Source organism: Mytilus californianus, unplaced genomic scaffold (assembly GCF_021869535.1).
Source record: "Mytilus californianus isolate M0D057914Y unplaced genomic scaffold, xbMytCali1.0.p SCAF_5, whole genome shotgun sequence".
Lineage (NCBI taxonomy): Eukaryota > Metazoa > Mollusca > Bivalvia > Mytilida > Mytilidae > Mytilus > Mytilus californianus.
In genome coordinates this window covers 99,155,969-99,169,910 of record NW_026262701.1, presented here as the reverse complement: position 1 = coordinate 99,169,910, position 13,942 = coordinate 99,155,969, and the positions used below count along the sequence as shown (strand labels likewise).

The window sequence follows — 13,942 nt, the reverse complement described above, 5'->3', positions numbered from 1 at the left end:
AAAAGGCTTGTTAAAATTCCTTATTCCATTAAAAATTTCGCTCCCTTTTCTTCTTAAGCAACCCAATCAAAGGAGTGACAATTTTGGAATACGACTAAACAAAATGTCGATAAAAATTGCACATTCCAAAAAATGAGCGAACCTGTTTTGCCTTTGAAGGGACAGCTTTTGTCATTTCAGGATCAACCTTAATACCTTCTTTAGAAATGATGTGACTTAAGCATTTGTCCTCTTTTGTTGCAAACACACATTTGGTTGATTTCAGTGTGATATTTGCACCACGAAGACGAGTGGAAACTGTTCTATATGCGAAAGATGTTCTTCAAAACTCCTACTAAATACCAAAATATCATCCACATAAGCTAAAACAAATTGTCAATTTGGTCCATGTAAAACATGTGACATGATCTGTTGAAAACTAATGGAAGTATTTTTAAGAGCATGAGGCATTTTGAAAAACTCACAAACACTATTGCGAGTTATGAAGCAGATTTATTCTTTGTTTCCTCGTCACTTTCCACTTGCAAAAAACCACTGTGAAAGTCAAGACAACTTAGCAGTTGAGGCCGCACTTCACCAAGCGTGTAATATACATTGTCTAGGCGAGGAACCGGAAATGAAGAGCGTTTTGTCTGTAACTTTAATTTCCTAAAGTCTACACAAAACCTTTACTGCTGAGGCTGACCAGGTGCAGTTTTCTTCTTTACTAAACTTATATTACAGGTGAATGATATTCACGGGTTGATTCTTTAAAAATTGTTCTAAAGGAACTGTTTCTCCTGAATTTCTTCTAGAAATTTTGACACCAACATTCAATTCACAAAATGGAGATATAGTGACAGGATACCATGTTCTATCAAGGCTAGAACTAGCAGTCTGTATCATATTTTGGGTATATCCGCATTTTCTTCATCTGGCACATGTAAAACTCTTTTTGAAAAATCAATATTTATCTTATTTTTAAGTACAAAATCATAAACAGCGACGAAAGATTGATGTAGCCCATCTAGAACATAAACATGCTAATTAAAAACAGCACCTTTAAATGAAATTGATAAATTATCTTTTCCTAGCACTTTTAACCTATTTGCACTTACACCTTTAATTGATGGAATACTGTAAATTCAGAAATTATTGCGTGCATTTATTATTGCGATTTTTGAAGAATGGACAACAATGCGAGATTAATTATTGCGATTTTAGGAAAATCTGCATACAGATATCCGTATCAGATATCGGAATGCGAGTTCTTATTATTGCGATAATTACCAAGTCGCATTATTCGCATTAATAAAAACCTCGCAATAATTTCTGAATTCACAGTACCTGATTTTAAAAGTTTGTCAGGAGGGCGACCTTGCTAACTGCATCAGTATAACTAAATGCATGTGTGTTCCACATCTGATCCACACAGCCTTTCGAATATGTAGTTTCACAATAACTTTGAAGCCCGGCTTTGATTGCTGATAAAATTGATGTAAGTACATTTAGAAACAGATTTCGTGAAGCACTTGGAAGACACAGTAATATAACCTTGTTTATTATTAGGACCCTATGCAATTTAGGTATCCAATACAGTGAAGGAAGATCCAGTTCTTCATCTTTGGTTGAAATTCCAAAGGAAAATAAAACAGACTTATGATTATCCAGGATTTCCTCCTTGGTAAGTGTCTATGTATATGCTGAGTTTCTAATTGAATTGTCATTATTATCTATCAAGCAGTTTATGTAAAACATGTGTAAATCACCATTCCAGGGCAGTAACACCCATAAGAATTGAACTGAAAATTTCGGGATTCATGACCTATTTGTTGATCACGTCTTGTTATTTACAGTTTCTTTGCATCTTTTATAGTTTTTGCTCTAAAACTAAAAAGGCAAAAATCTTCATGATGATGATTTTGACATGAACCGTTATCCTGTTGCTATTGTTGTTGATACGGATACAGTACTGTAATTGGCACAAGAACACATTAGTCCTAGTTTGCGTGTATGTTCAAATATAAATTTTATATTTTAAACAAATTTTAAAAAAGTACAACTGCTTTAGAGTGCGGATACTCGACCTAATTAAACAAACTGTATAATTCAGTGGTTGTCGTTTGTTGCTGTACGTCATATTTGTTTTTCGTTTATTGTCTTGTACATAAATCTTTATGAGTTAGTTTTCGCATTTCAGTTGTTTTCACATTTGTCATTTCGGGGCCTTTTATAGCTTGCTATGTGGTATGGGGTTTGCTCATTGTCGAAGGCCGTATAGTGACCTATAGTTGCTCATTCCTACGTCATTTGGACTCTGGTAGATATTTGTCTCATTGGCAATCATACCACATCTTATTTTAAATATTTACACTTTTTCTTTATCTTTATCGCTTGATTAATTTCCCCTCTCGACTCACCAGTCATCCCACTAAAACAAAGTTTAGTAAATAATTGCGTTAGAATACAGGTACCAATTGTATTGCACCAGATGCACATTTTGACAATAAATGTCTCTTCAGTGACGCTCTAGACCAACACGTTTAAAGCCCAAACCCTATTACAAACGTTGAAGTGCTAATAAAACCAAAAAGGACCAAAAGGCAAAGTAATTATGAGAATTTATTTGTTTTGGTACGTAACAAGAAAACGAGAAATATGACTTATTTTTCTGTTAGTTGTCTGGAAAAAAAAATACTATGATGGAAATAAATAAAATCCTAGACCATATGATATGACCAAATGAAAAAATGACGAAAAGAAGAACACAAGTTTACAAAATGTTACTCATAAAACCGAATGATTAGCAAAATAATTGAAAGTTCACAGTGGAGAAAATATTATCTTTTTTGTTGTAAGGCTCAGTTCTCAACCAACCTTCAACGTAAATTTCCAGGTACAAGTCAATTTAAGTTTTTAGAATTATCTGCCCTTGGAAATGAATGGTTGATTTTTTTTCTCTGCTCGACCTGCCTGAAAATTTCAACTTAAATATGGTGAAACAGTGAATTTTTCCGGAATCAACACATGACAAACTTACTTTGATAGTAATGAATGAAGGTAATGAGTGAAAAACAAAATACTCGTAAACGTGAAAGAGAAATAGAGACAGAAACTTTCAATTGTAAACAAAACACAGGTATAATGCAAATGGCGGAAATTGACATGACGGAGACAGAGAGCTCACTCGAACAAAACCTCGGTGAATACTCCGAGGATCAAACATTTAACAACAAACTTCTTAATGGTATAATAGGCATACAACAAACACTAAACAGTCTAATAATAAAATTTGAAAACCAAAATGAAGAAATACATGGTATCAAAAATGATATATACGCCAAAGATGGCATTGAAGACAGACTTCAAGCTGTTGCTACAGAAACTGAAGATCAAACAACTATGATAGCCGAAGTCAGAAATCAAAACACAAAACTTACTACGGAATTAAATCTAATGAAATCATACGTGGTACATTTAGAAACTAGACTTGATTGTCAACAAAGTCAAATAGCAAACCTGGTTGAACGTAGCATGAGGGAAAATGCTATAGTAATAGGGGTTCATGAACGAAAAGAAGAAAACGTAAAAGCGGAATTAAAATTGATTTTCAAAAATGTTTTGAAAATAACAGAAAACATTAAAATTGACCGAGCCCACAGAATAGGTACCCAGACAAATCAAAACAGCACCCGTCCTATAGTTGTAAAGTTCCATGACTACAATGACCGGGAGCATGTCATAAACACTGCACGAACAATAAGCAAACAAAACAAAGACTTACTAAATGGCATATACATAACTCCACAATTTCCAGACGATATGCGTGAAAACAGAAAAAGACTGGTACAAAAACAAAAAGAGTATAAAGAAATAGATGTAGACACTAAAATTAAAGGAAACAGTCTATTCTTCAGTAAAAGTGGAACCAAATATGCGGAAAAAGTGTCAACACCGAAAGCATTTGCAATTTTTGATAGTAGCAAGTCTAAATTTGATCTATTTGAACAAACTAGTTCCAATGAAGTTAATGACAATGGTCACACGTATTGTGTAACAGCTGCTGTCACCACAACATATGCAGAAGTTCGTGAAGCTGCTCGACAAATAATGCAGGGCCCAGTATCAGCATGCACATACAACACGTTGGTATATAGATTTACAGACAAAGACGGACATACACACGACGGGTACGATGACGACAGAGACTACGGAATTGGATCAAGGATACTTGACTATTTAAAAGAAATAGATGCACGTAACATAACTATTATTTCCTCACGTACACCGCCATCTGGTACAGCAAAGATAGGTTCAAGAAAAAACAATATTATCTTGGAGGGAGTAAAGTCGGTTCTCCGCAAAATGTAGAAAATAAAACTTTAAACCAATTTACTGTTGTTTGAACTCATCTTGATAGACAATAAACATGTAGTAAAGCATGCTGAATGCTACTTTTTCTTCTTTCAGGTTTACAATTTGTTAGATATTATATATTTAGTTTCATGTATTCTCTTTTCAAAGCCTATATATTAACTATTTTCAAAGTATCTAAGAGTTTCCATTCTCTATTTTATTTCAATATTATTCATAAATTTCACCACTACCTATAAAATACAAGCGATTTATAAATAAACAAACTTCAAATGAAATACTTAGGTCATTTGTAGATAAAACTACATTTTATGAATTCTAAATTTACATAGAACTTCATCCGATACTTTATTTAAATAATGTCACCATGAATTAAAAAAAGTCAATAAAATACATGCAGCGTATATTGTGATTTTATATAACATAATTTACTTACGGTACCGGTACCGGTACGCAGACATCATGAATGTAACTATCTTCTTAGTGTATTACTATAATTCCGGGGAAAAAAAATCCCACATTTGTCTTCGTTGACACTATATTTACATAAATTGCACATACACACGTTAGAATAAACATGCTACCTCTGGTATTCTATAAAATGAATCCTCATTTCGTTTTTTGTAAAGTACGAATACTTTTCCCCAGCAATGTTGGTGACCAAAAATATATATATACATCCATTAAACATTTATAAGTGCAATTTTATACGTTTCGCACCCATTGCAAATCTTGTAATTCCAACCGTATATATATGCAAAAAACTATCTATTCATGAATCCAGTGATAACAAATGCAATCCACAGTTCTATTAAAAATACATATTTGCAATTACATAACTGTGTCCCATATTCGTACGTCGACAAGAAAAGGTAAACAAAATTTACGACAAGAATGTCTGTGTACCTGTACACGTGTACTTTAAACCGTAATTGGGTCATCTATAGTAAAGGTTGTAAATTGTATTGCCGCTATGGATGAATGAAAGTTACATGTACTTTAAACCGTAATTTTGTTTACCTATAATAGTGTATTGTTGTTATTAATGAATGAAAGTTACATGTGTTTTATTGAGAATGTACAATGAATATTAGAAACATTAATATTAAACATATGGTTTATGTCAGGCAGACCGAACAGAGAGAATTCTCTCTTTTTGTATTGTATTGTATTTTAATTTTTGATATGTTTTTCTGTATTTTTTTTCTACTTAGTTATATAATGTTCAACTACGTAAAGTGTATTACATATGAAATTAATAAGACTGTAAAGCCAAAACTAGATAATGGCTAATTATTGTATCAATCTAACTTCTCTTAATGTAAATGGCTTTGGAAACGATTTTAAACGCAAATCCATGTTTCTTTGGTTGAAAAAATTTCAAAGCGACATCATTTTCTTACAAGAAACACACAGTATTGAATCCTATGAAACTAAATGGAAAAGGGAATGGGGTGGAGATATTTACTTTTCGCACGGGGAAACGAACTCTAGAGGTGTTGCTATTTTGTTTAACAGATCAACAGACTATATATTAAAGGAAAAAATAGCAGATGAAAACGGAAGGTATCTCATTCTAACTGTTGAAATTGATAACACAGATTTTGTTTTTGTAAATTATTATGCGCCCACCAAAAATTTTGAAAATGAACAAATTGAATATATTGAAAAAATCAAGATTTTATTAAACGAAAGGTTAGATCAAAATCTTGTTTTGGGTGGAGATTTTAATACGATATTAAGTCCATCTTTAGACAAAATGGGTGGTTCAAAATATAACACACCTGTCAAATATACGAGTAAATTAGAAGATTTTATAGAAGAATTTGATTTATGTGATATTTGGAGGACAAAAAATGTTGATTCTAGATTATATACTTGGCGTCAAAGAACCCCTCTTATACAATGTCGCTTAGATTTTTGGTTGATATCGAATTTTTTGTCAAGCAGTGTTACCAAAACATCCATTGTCCCGTCTATTAAAACTGATCATAGTCTTATCAAATTGACACTGTCCGGCGAAAACTATAGTGAGAGAGGTCCCGGTTTCTGGAAATTCAACTCTGGTTTATTGACAGATAAAGATTATGTGGATATAGTCAAAAAGACTTTATCAGAATGTGATAATAAATATCACAATTTAGAAAATAAAAATTTGAAATGGGATACCATAAAAAGTGAAATAAGAGGCGCAACCGTCAAATATTCCAAATATAAAAACATGAAATTGCGGGAAAGAGAGTCCAGTTTAAAAAAACGACAAGACGAAATTCAGAAAACTCTCTCTCGTACATATTTAGATAAAGATATAAATACACTTTTGATTGAATTAGACATTGTTAAAGAAGATTTAGAGCAAATAGTAAACAATCAAACAAGGGGGGCTATTATACGATCACACGCCGAGCACTGCGAAGGCAATGAAAGAAATTCAAAATATTTCTTATCATTAGAAAAACGCAATTATAAAAATAAATGTATAAACAAATTAGTTGTAAACGACATTGAAATTGTGTCACAAGAAAAAATTCTAAACGAAGAGAGAAATTTCTATGAAAATCTGTACTCATCAAAAGAAGACCCTGATAAATATTCAGGTGATTCTAATTTTTTTGATTTAAATTTTATTCCTAAGCTTACAGATCTGGAAAAGGATATATGCGATGCAGATATTTCAGAATCTGAGTGCGTTAAAGTTTTGAAAACATTTAAAAATAATAAAAGCCCTGGTACAGACGGGCTAACTGCTGAGTTTTACAAATTTTTCTGGATTGATATAAAAAAATATGTTTTAGAAAGCTATGAATATTCCTTTGAAACCGGAACCCTCTCAATAGACCAAAGACGGGGTATTCTGACTCTTATTCCAAAGAAAGATAAAGATAGAACACTCTTGTCGAACTGGCGTCCTCTTTCTCTCTTAAATTTTGATTACAAACTATTAGCCAAAGTTATTGCAGAAAGAATGAAATTATTTCTTCCAAAACTTATAGATCCGGACCAGACGGGATATGTGGTTGGTAGATACATTGGTGAAAATCTACGACTCATTGCTGATATTATATTGTTTACTACTTTAAAGAATTATCCAGGGCTTATATTACTAGTCGATTTCGAAAAGGCGTTTGATACGCTAGAATGGAAATTCATTCAAAAAGCATTGGTTTGTTTTAATTTTGGTAGCAAGTTCCGGAAATGGGTCTTAACTTTATACTCAAATATATCTAGTCTTGTCGTTAATAATGGATTTAGTTCTAGTCCATTCAAAATTGAGAGAGGTGTTCGACAAGGGTGTCCTTTGTCTCCTTTTTTATTTATTTTGGCAGTTGAACTGCTGGCAATAAGTATTCGTAAGAACAATCAGATATCTGGTATAAAAATTGGGGATACTGAAATAAAAATTTCACAGTTGGCTGATGATACCACTTGTTTTTTGAAAGATGTATTTTCCGCGCAAATTTTATTAGATTCCTTTAACGATTTTGAGAAGTGTTCAGGGTTAAAAGTCAATTTTTCGAAAACCGAAGCAACATGGATTGGAAGAAATAAATTTAACAAAGAAGGTTCCCTTCCTATTAAATGGACAGATGGTTTTAAAACCTTAGGTTTAAAATTTAATGCTTTTGAAGAAATGGTTTGTTCTAATTTAGATACATGCATAGAAAAAATGGAATCAATAATTAAACTGTGGAGGATCAGAAACCTTTCCTTGATCGGTAAAATTGTAATTCTTAAATCACTTGCAATATCGAAGCTTATTTATGTCATTTCATCTACACATGTACCAAAATCTTATGTAATTAAAATACAACGTGACATTAATAGTTTTTTATGGAATGGTAGTACTCCGAAAGTTAAATCGGAAGTTATTCAAAAGTCTCTTAGCGAGGGGGGACTAAAAGCCCCAAATTTTGAAGTACAGCTGTTATCCTTTCGTATTATGTGGGTAAAAAGATTTCTGTCAGAACATGACTCCAAATGGAAACATGTTTCCAAAGCATTCTTCCCCCTTTTTGATTTAGAGGATTTATTTATGAGCAGATGTGAATTTGAGTTTTTAAATTTAAAAGCACCTCTTTTTTATATAGAAGTGTTATCTGCTTGGAAACGTTTCAAGGGTATTTTCATCTCGTTAAATGCATTTCATGTTAGAAAAGAATTTATTTGGTTCAATCCGTTTATCAAAATTGACAGAACGAGTATTTTTTACAGATCTTGGTACATGAAAGGCATAAGGTTCATCAATGATATTGTAGATGATAAAGGCGAATTTTTGTCTCAAGACGCTATTAACCAAAAATATAAACTGAATGTTACTTTTGTAGACATTCTATCTATTAAACTTGCTATACCACGTGACTGGAAAAATTTGTTATTACAACAACACATGTCACCTAACAGCAACTCATTTGGATTCGTTTTTGAGAATGAGAATAAAAAAAAGCCTATCAGTAAATTATTTGCTAAGGATGTATATTCACTTTTTATCGATCGGGGAAGTATTTCTCCTATTTCACAACAAAGGTGGGAAGAAAGTTTTAATATAGAAATTAGTGACGAAAAATGGAAAAATATTTATTCACTAGCTTTTAAATGTACTATAGAAAGCAAACTACAAGCTTTCCAATATAAAATGTTACACAGAATAGTCTCACATAATTATCTTCTTGAAAAATATAAACTTTCCTTAACTAATGAATGTGCCAGTTGTAAAGAAATAGAAACTATAGAGCATAAATTTTTTGAATGTATAGAAACAAAACAGTTTTGGAGAGAATTTTCTAATTGGTGGTATTTAGTTTTTGGAGTAAAAATATTTTTGAATAAAGATAGTGTCATTTTTGGTATATTGAATTCTGATAACGTAGTTTTAAATTATTGTATTCTACAGGCAAAGTATTACATTAATTATGTAAAGAACACACAATTAGACAGACTGTTAATATCTGTGCAAGCTTTTCTTAAATTTTTGAAAAGACGTCTAGAGATATTAGAATATTTATATCTTTCTAAAGACAAACACGAGTCATTTGTCGACAGATGGGGGGGATTTATGGAAGTTATTTAATTAAATTTATTTTTAATCTGATTATATATTTAATGTATTCCAAAGTATTTTTTTAAGATGTATCATATACTGAGTATTCACATCATCAACTTGTAAATTTTTTTTACTATGTCTTATTCGCATAATATCAATAGTATAACAATGCCATAAATGTCATGTCATTCACTTATGTCTTGTAAAAATGTATGTATGCACTGTAGTTTGAACACCAAAAAGATCAATAAAAAATAAAAAAAAAAAAGTCAATTTAAGTTAAAAGGGAGTGATGCAATCAATATTGTCATTAAACTTTGATTCTTTCAATATATATTTAAGTGAAATGACATCATGATAAACGGCATGTGAACGTGAAGGTAAAGGTTAATGCTAGTTTCTTTTCTTTTCATCCTTCTGAAGAATCACCTGTTTTGAGTCAGTCTCCATGATACGAATAAACGTTCAAGTCTGCGAGAACAGGAGGATCCCATATGTTTCCCATATGAATTCCTAAACACACCCAGAACATAACATATGTACGTTGGCAATAAAAAATATCTTCTCATAACGGTATATCGAAACTTTACATTAAAAGAAGAAGAAGATCCTGTATATGACACTGATAACTCTATGTTCGTTCTATCTTAAATCTGTGACCAATAGATACAGTATAAGTCCCAGCTAGAATACAGTATATATATTAAAAAAAAAGACGAAACAAACTATTTTGGTCATCACATTGCCATTAAAGTCGTTTGCATGCACAACATGAAACCAAATAGATCTTTTGACTTTAGAGTTGTTTATTTTGCAGTTAGGCAAAATATTATGGCATCAGCGCGGTAAAAAAGTTATTTTAGTAAGATTATTTTCTTTTGTTTCCTATTCTGACATCGGACTCGGACTTCTCTTAAACTGAGTTTTACTGTGCGTACTGTTGTACGTTTGTTTTTCTACATTGGCTAGAGGTATAGGGGGAGGGTTTAGATCTCAAAAACATGTTTAACCCCGCCGCATTTTTGCGCCTGTCCCAAGTCAGGAGCCTCTGGCCTTTGTTAGTCTTGTATCATTTTTAATTGTAGTTTCTTGTGTATAATTTGGAGTTTAGTATGACGTCCATTATCACTGAACTAGTATACATATTTGTTTAGGGGCCAGCTGAATGACGCCTCCGGGTGCGGGAGTTTCTCGCTGCATTGAAGACCCATTGGTGGCCTTCGGCTGTTGTCTGCTCTATGGTCGGGTTGTTGTCTCTTTGACACATTCCCCATTTCCATTCTCAATTTTATTTTAAGTAAATCAATGGTTTCAGCATAAAGTTATTAAATAATGTATACTAAAATTAACGTTTCTGTTGGATTTTTCACAAAATATTTTCTAGAATTGGTTGCATGTGTCGTTTTAGGATATACCTGCTAATGTAACATAAAATATTGTCCCCCATGAGACATATTGTCCCCCATGAGACGGACAAACTTTCATAGAAAATATTGTCCCGATGCACACTATTTCATAATGAAATACAGTCCAGGACAATATCTCATTATGAAATAGTGTCCCTGTCCATGAAATTTTGTCACCTCCTTTTGGACAATATTTCACTGTGAAATTCTGTCCATGACAATATTTCACTGTGAAATACTGTCCATGAAAATATTTCTTAATCAAATTATTACATAATTGAAAATAGTACACTTTAGCATGCAGCATGCACATTTTTAGATTTATAACTGAAATTATTTTGTAAAGTAAGTATTTTATATTCCAAACTGATATTCATTTTAACATAAGCTAGTTTCAAATTTGCATAGATACTTTATGATAGATACGTTAATAGGTTAAAGAATCGTCTAACGTATGTGCACTGTACTGCATTGCGTACTGTATAAATATAAGTAATGTACTGACAATCACTTATTTATGTTCAAAGTTGAATGTACTTGTAGTATTAGTAGATACTAGATTGACAAATCTTTTTGCCACGGCGTTTTGAAGGACTACAGGAGTAACTGGAATAATGATTTGTGTTTATTTGTTATAATCAATCATATAAAACACTTTAATGATATCATTATCCAACATGATATATGATATATGTTAATAACATCCCCTTCGTGAGACAAAATTTCACGACAATCTGTCTGTGAACTTGATATTGTCTCAATACAAGCAAAATATAACCTCCCTTTAACAGGACAACATTTCATAGTATTCATCTGTGAAATGTTGTCTATGTACAGACACAATTTCACAATGGAAATTTGTCCTTCTCTGGATATTATTTCATAGATGAGGATTTGTTCTTCTCTGGACATTATTTCATAGATGAGGACAATATATTTCATGAGACATAGTTATGAAATATTGTCTTGGGTGACTATATTTCATAGGACAATATTTAGCTTTACACTAACACATGGCTTATTATTGTACTATACAGGTTTGACTATTGTTGCTTTATATGAGGAGACACATAGATAACTTTACTGCATGTGCAAATTTAAAAAAAAATTTTTTTGGCAAATCATCAAATAATGGAAATCCCGATATCTGTTCCGAGGCCTAATTCTATTTTATGAAGAAAAAATATGAATACTTTCCACAATACTGGTACGATATTATGCAATAACTGAGTCTTTACCACCTAGTATAAAAGTGTAGAAACTATTGATATGTTTTAAAGAAATGTTTGCGCATATGTATAAACAAGATAATCATTCACTAAACCATTTTATTTCACAAAATGTAAAATTTATATTTCAAAAATGTATATCATTTATGTTAAAATTATTGTTTGAGTGCTCTAGGGCAGATCTACTCACTTAATTATTTACTTACGATGGCTATGATATGGTCATCGATGCTTGTTTTAGCAAAACCCAAAATGCCGACTGGTTTAAATTAAGAGTAAAATGATCACAATAGGTACCAGAATACACGCATGTTGCAAGAATATTTTTACTTTAGATAAGTTGCCATCGTTGATTATGGCTAGATCAAAGAAAGCTGGAAGGAGAGGAAAACAAAAGGTAAAAAACGTCAATATAACAGTGGAGTTTTCTTTGTAGGATATGCATTAGCATCAAATGATACGCTTAAATGATGAGCGTTTATCTGTTCACACATAAATTTACAGAATACATGGGCGAGATGAGGTTTTTTTATGAGCTAGTTGCAGATGACACAAATGTTTATTCGTTCCGATGCAAGACGTGTAGGCCACACTGCCAGTTCGGCCTGCAGAATCCGCCACAGTCGTTTCGGCCATACTTTGTAAAGTCGTTTTGGACATGCATGACATATATCAATATATGGCTTTTTTCTTGTAATAAAGTGAGGAAAAGATAATTGTTTTTTTTAGAAACAGAATATATTACAAATTATTGTAAATGTTTTATTTATGTTGTTTGCTATATGAGTTCAATCTCAACAGACTGCAAACTATCAAAAACAAATGATCTATCAGAATAGAATCAAGTAGATGTTATTGTATAAATATTAGATGCAGTCTTTCATATTTATATTTGCCATGGAACATGATAATTGATTTGTCAGATTTTTCGAATGGGTATTCTTTCTTTCATCCACAAATGAAAAATTGTTTATTTTCTATTCTCTGTTAAATAAAAATATATATTAATCAAGCACTAAAGTCAAAGGGAAAGGGAAACGTAATAGGCCCCTTCACGGTTAGTGCAGCCATGTTGAATAGGGAGCAGATTTTCATAATGGAAGTAAAAATGGTTTGTAAAATACCGGAAAACATCATTAAAAGATCTGCCCCCTATTCAATATGGCCGAAATTAACCATGAAGTGTTTTAATCATGCATATGTGTGACATAAGAAAGTCTTGTGTTCTCTTGTTTCAGATCAGATGCACACTTTATGACAAACTAACTTTTTGTTAAATATTCCTTTTTAAAACAAACTTCTGTCGAAATAATTAATGCATATTTGAGAAAGTGTGGCAGAAACGACAATGGCATTTGTCATTGTGTTTGTCGGTAGTTGATGTAGTTAATGAGTAACAACACCAGGAATTGCAAGCTGATTTAGATAGATTATGCGATTGGTCTAGAAAATGGAAGTTATCATTCAATGCAAGTAAATGTAAAGTAATGCACTTTGGTCAAAATAATAACTTGTCTAGATACACAATGTTAGATAATGAAGATAATTATGTCCAGGTTAATCCTGTAACTGAAGAAAAGGGCTTAGGAGTAACATTTGAGCCTAACCTTATATTTGACAAATACATTACTAACTGTGTGAATAAAGCTCAGAGGGTTTCAGCATTAATCTGTATTTCTTTTGAATATTTGGAAAAAGATATGCTTCTTGCGTTATATGAATCAATAATACCTCCCTTTTTGGAATATTCCACTCCAGTGTGGTCCCAATATTTAAAGAAAGATATAAGGAAAATTGAAAAGGTACAGCACCCTGCTACCAAACTGGTACCTAGTATAAGAAATTTAAGTTATGTAGAAAGATTTAATACCTTTGTATACCAAAACTTGAATACAGAAGAGATCGTTATGATA

The 13,942-nt window shown here is 31.9% G+C and overlaps 1 protein-coding gene across 1 annotated transcript in view; it reads left to right on the top strand.

The window, feature by feature from the left end:
* The first annotated feature begins 12,288 nt into the window (after positions 1–12,288).
* LOC127700392 (RNA cytosine C(5)-methyltransferase NSUN2-like) overlaps positions 12,289–13,942 on the top strand; it is a 31,446-nt gene continuing 29,792 nt past the window's right edge. Inside the window, exon 1 of the mRNA XM_052203837.1 lies at positions 12,289–12,426. Coding sequence (XP_052059797.1) covers positions 12,310–12,426 — 117 coding nt within the window. The 5' untranslated portion in view covers positions 12,289–12,309. The remainder of the gene's footprint in view (positions 12,427–13,942) is intronic.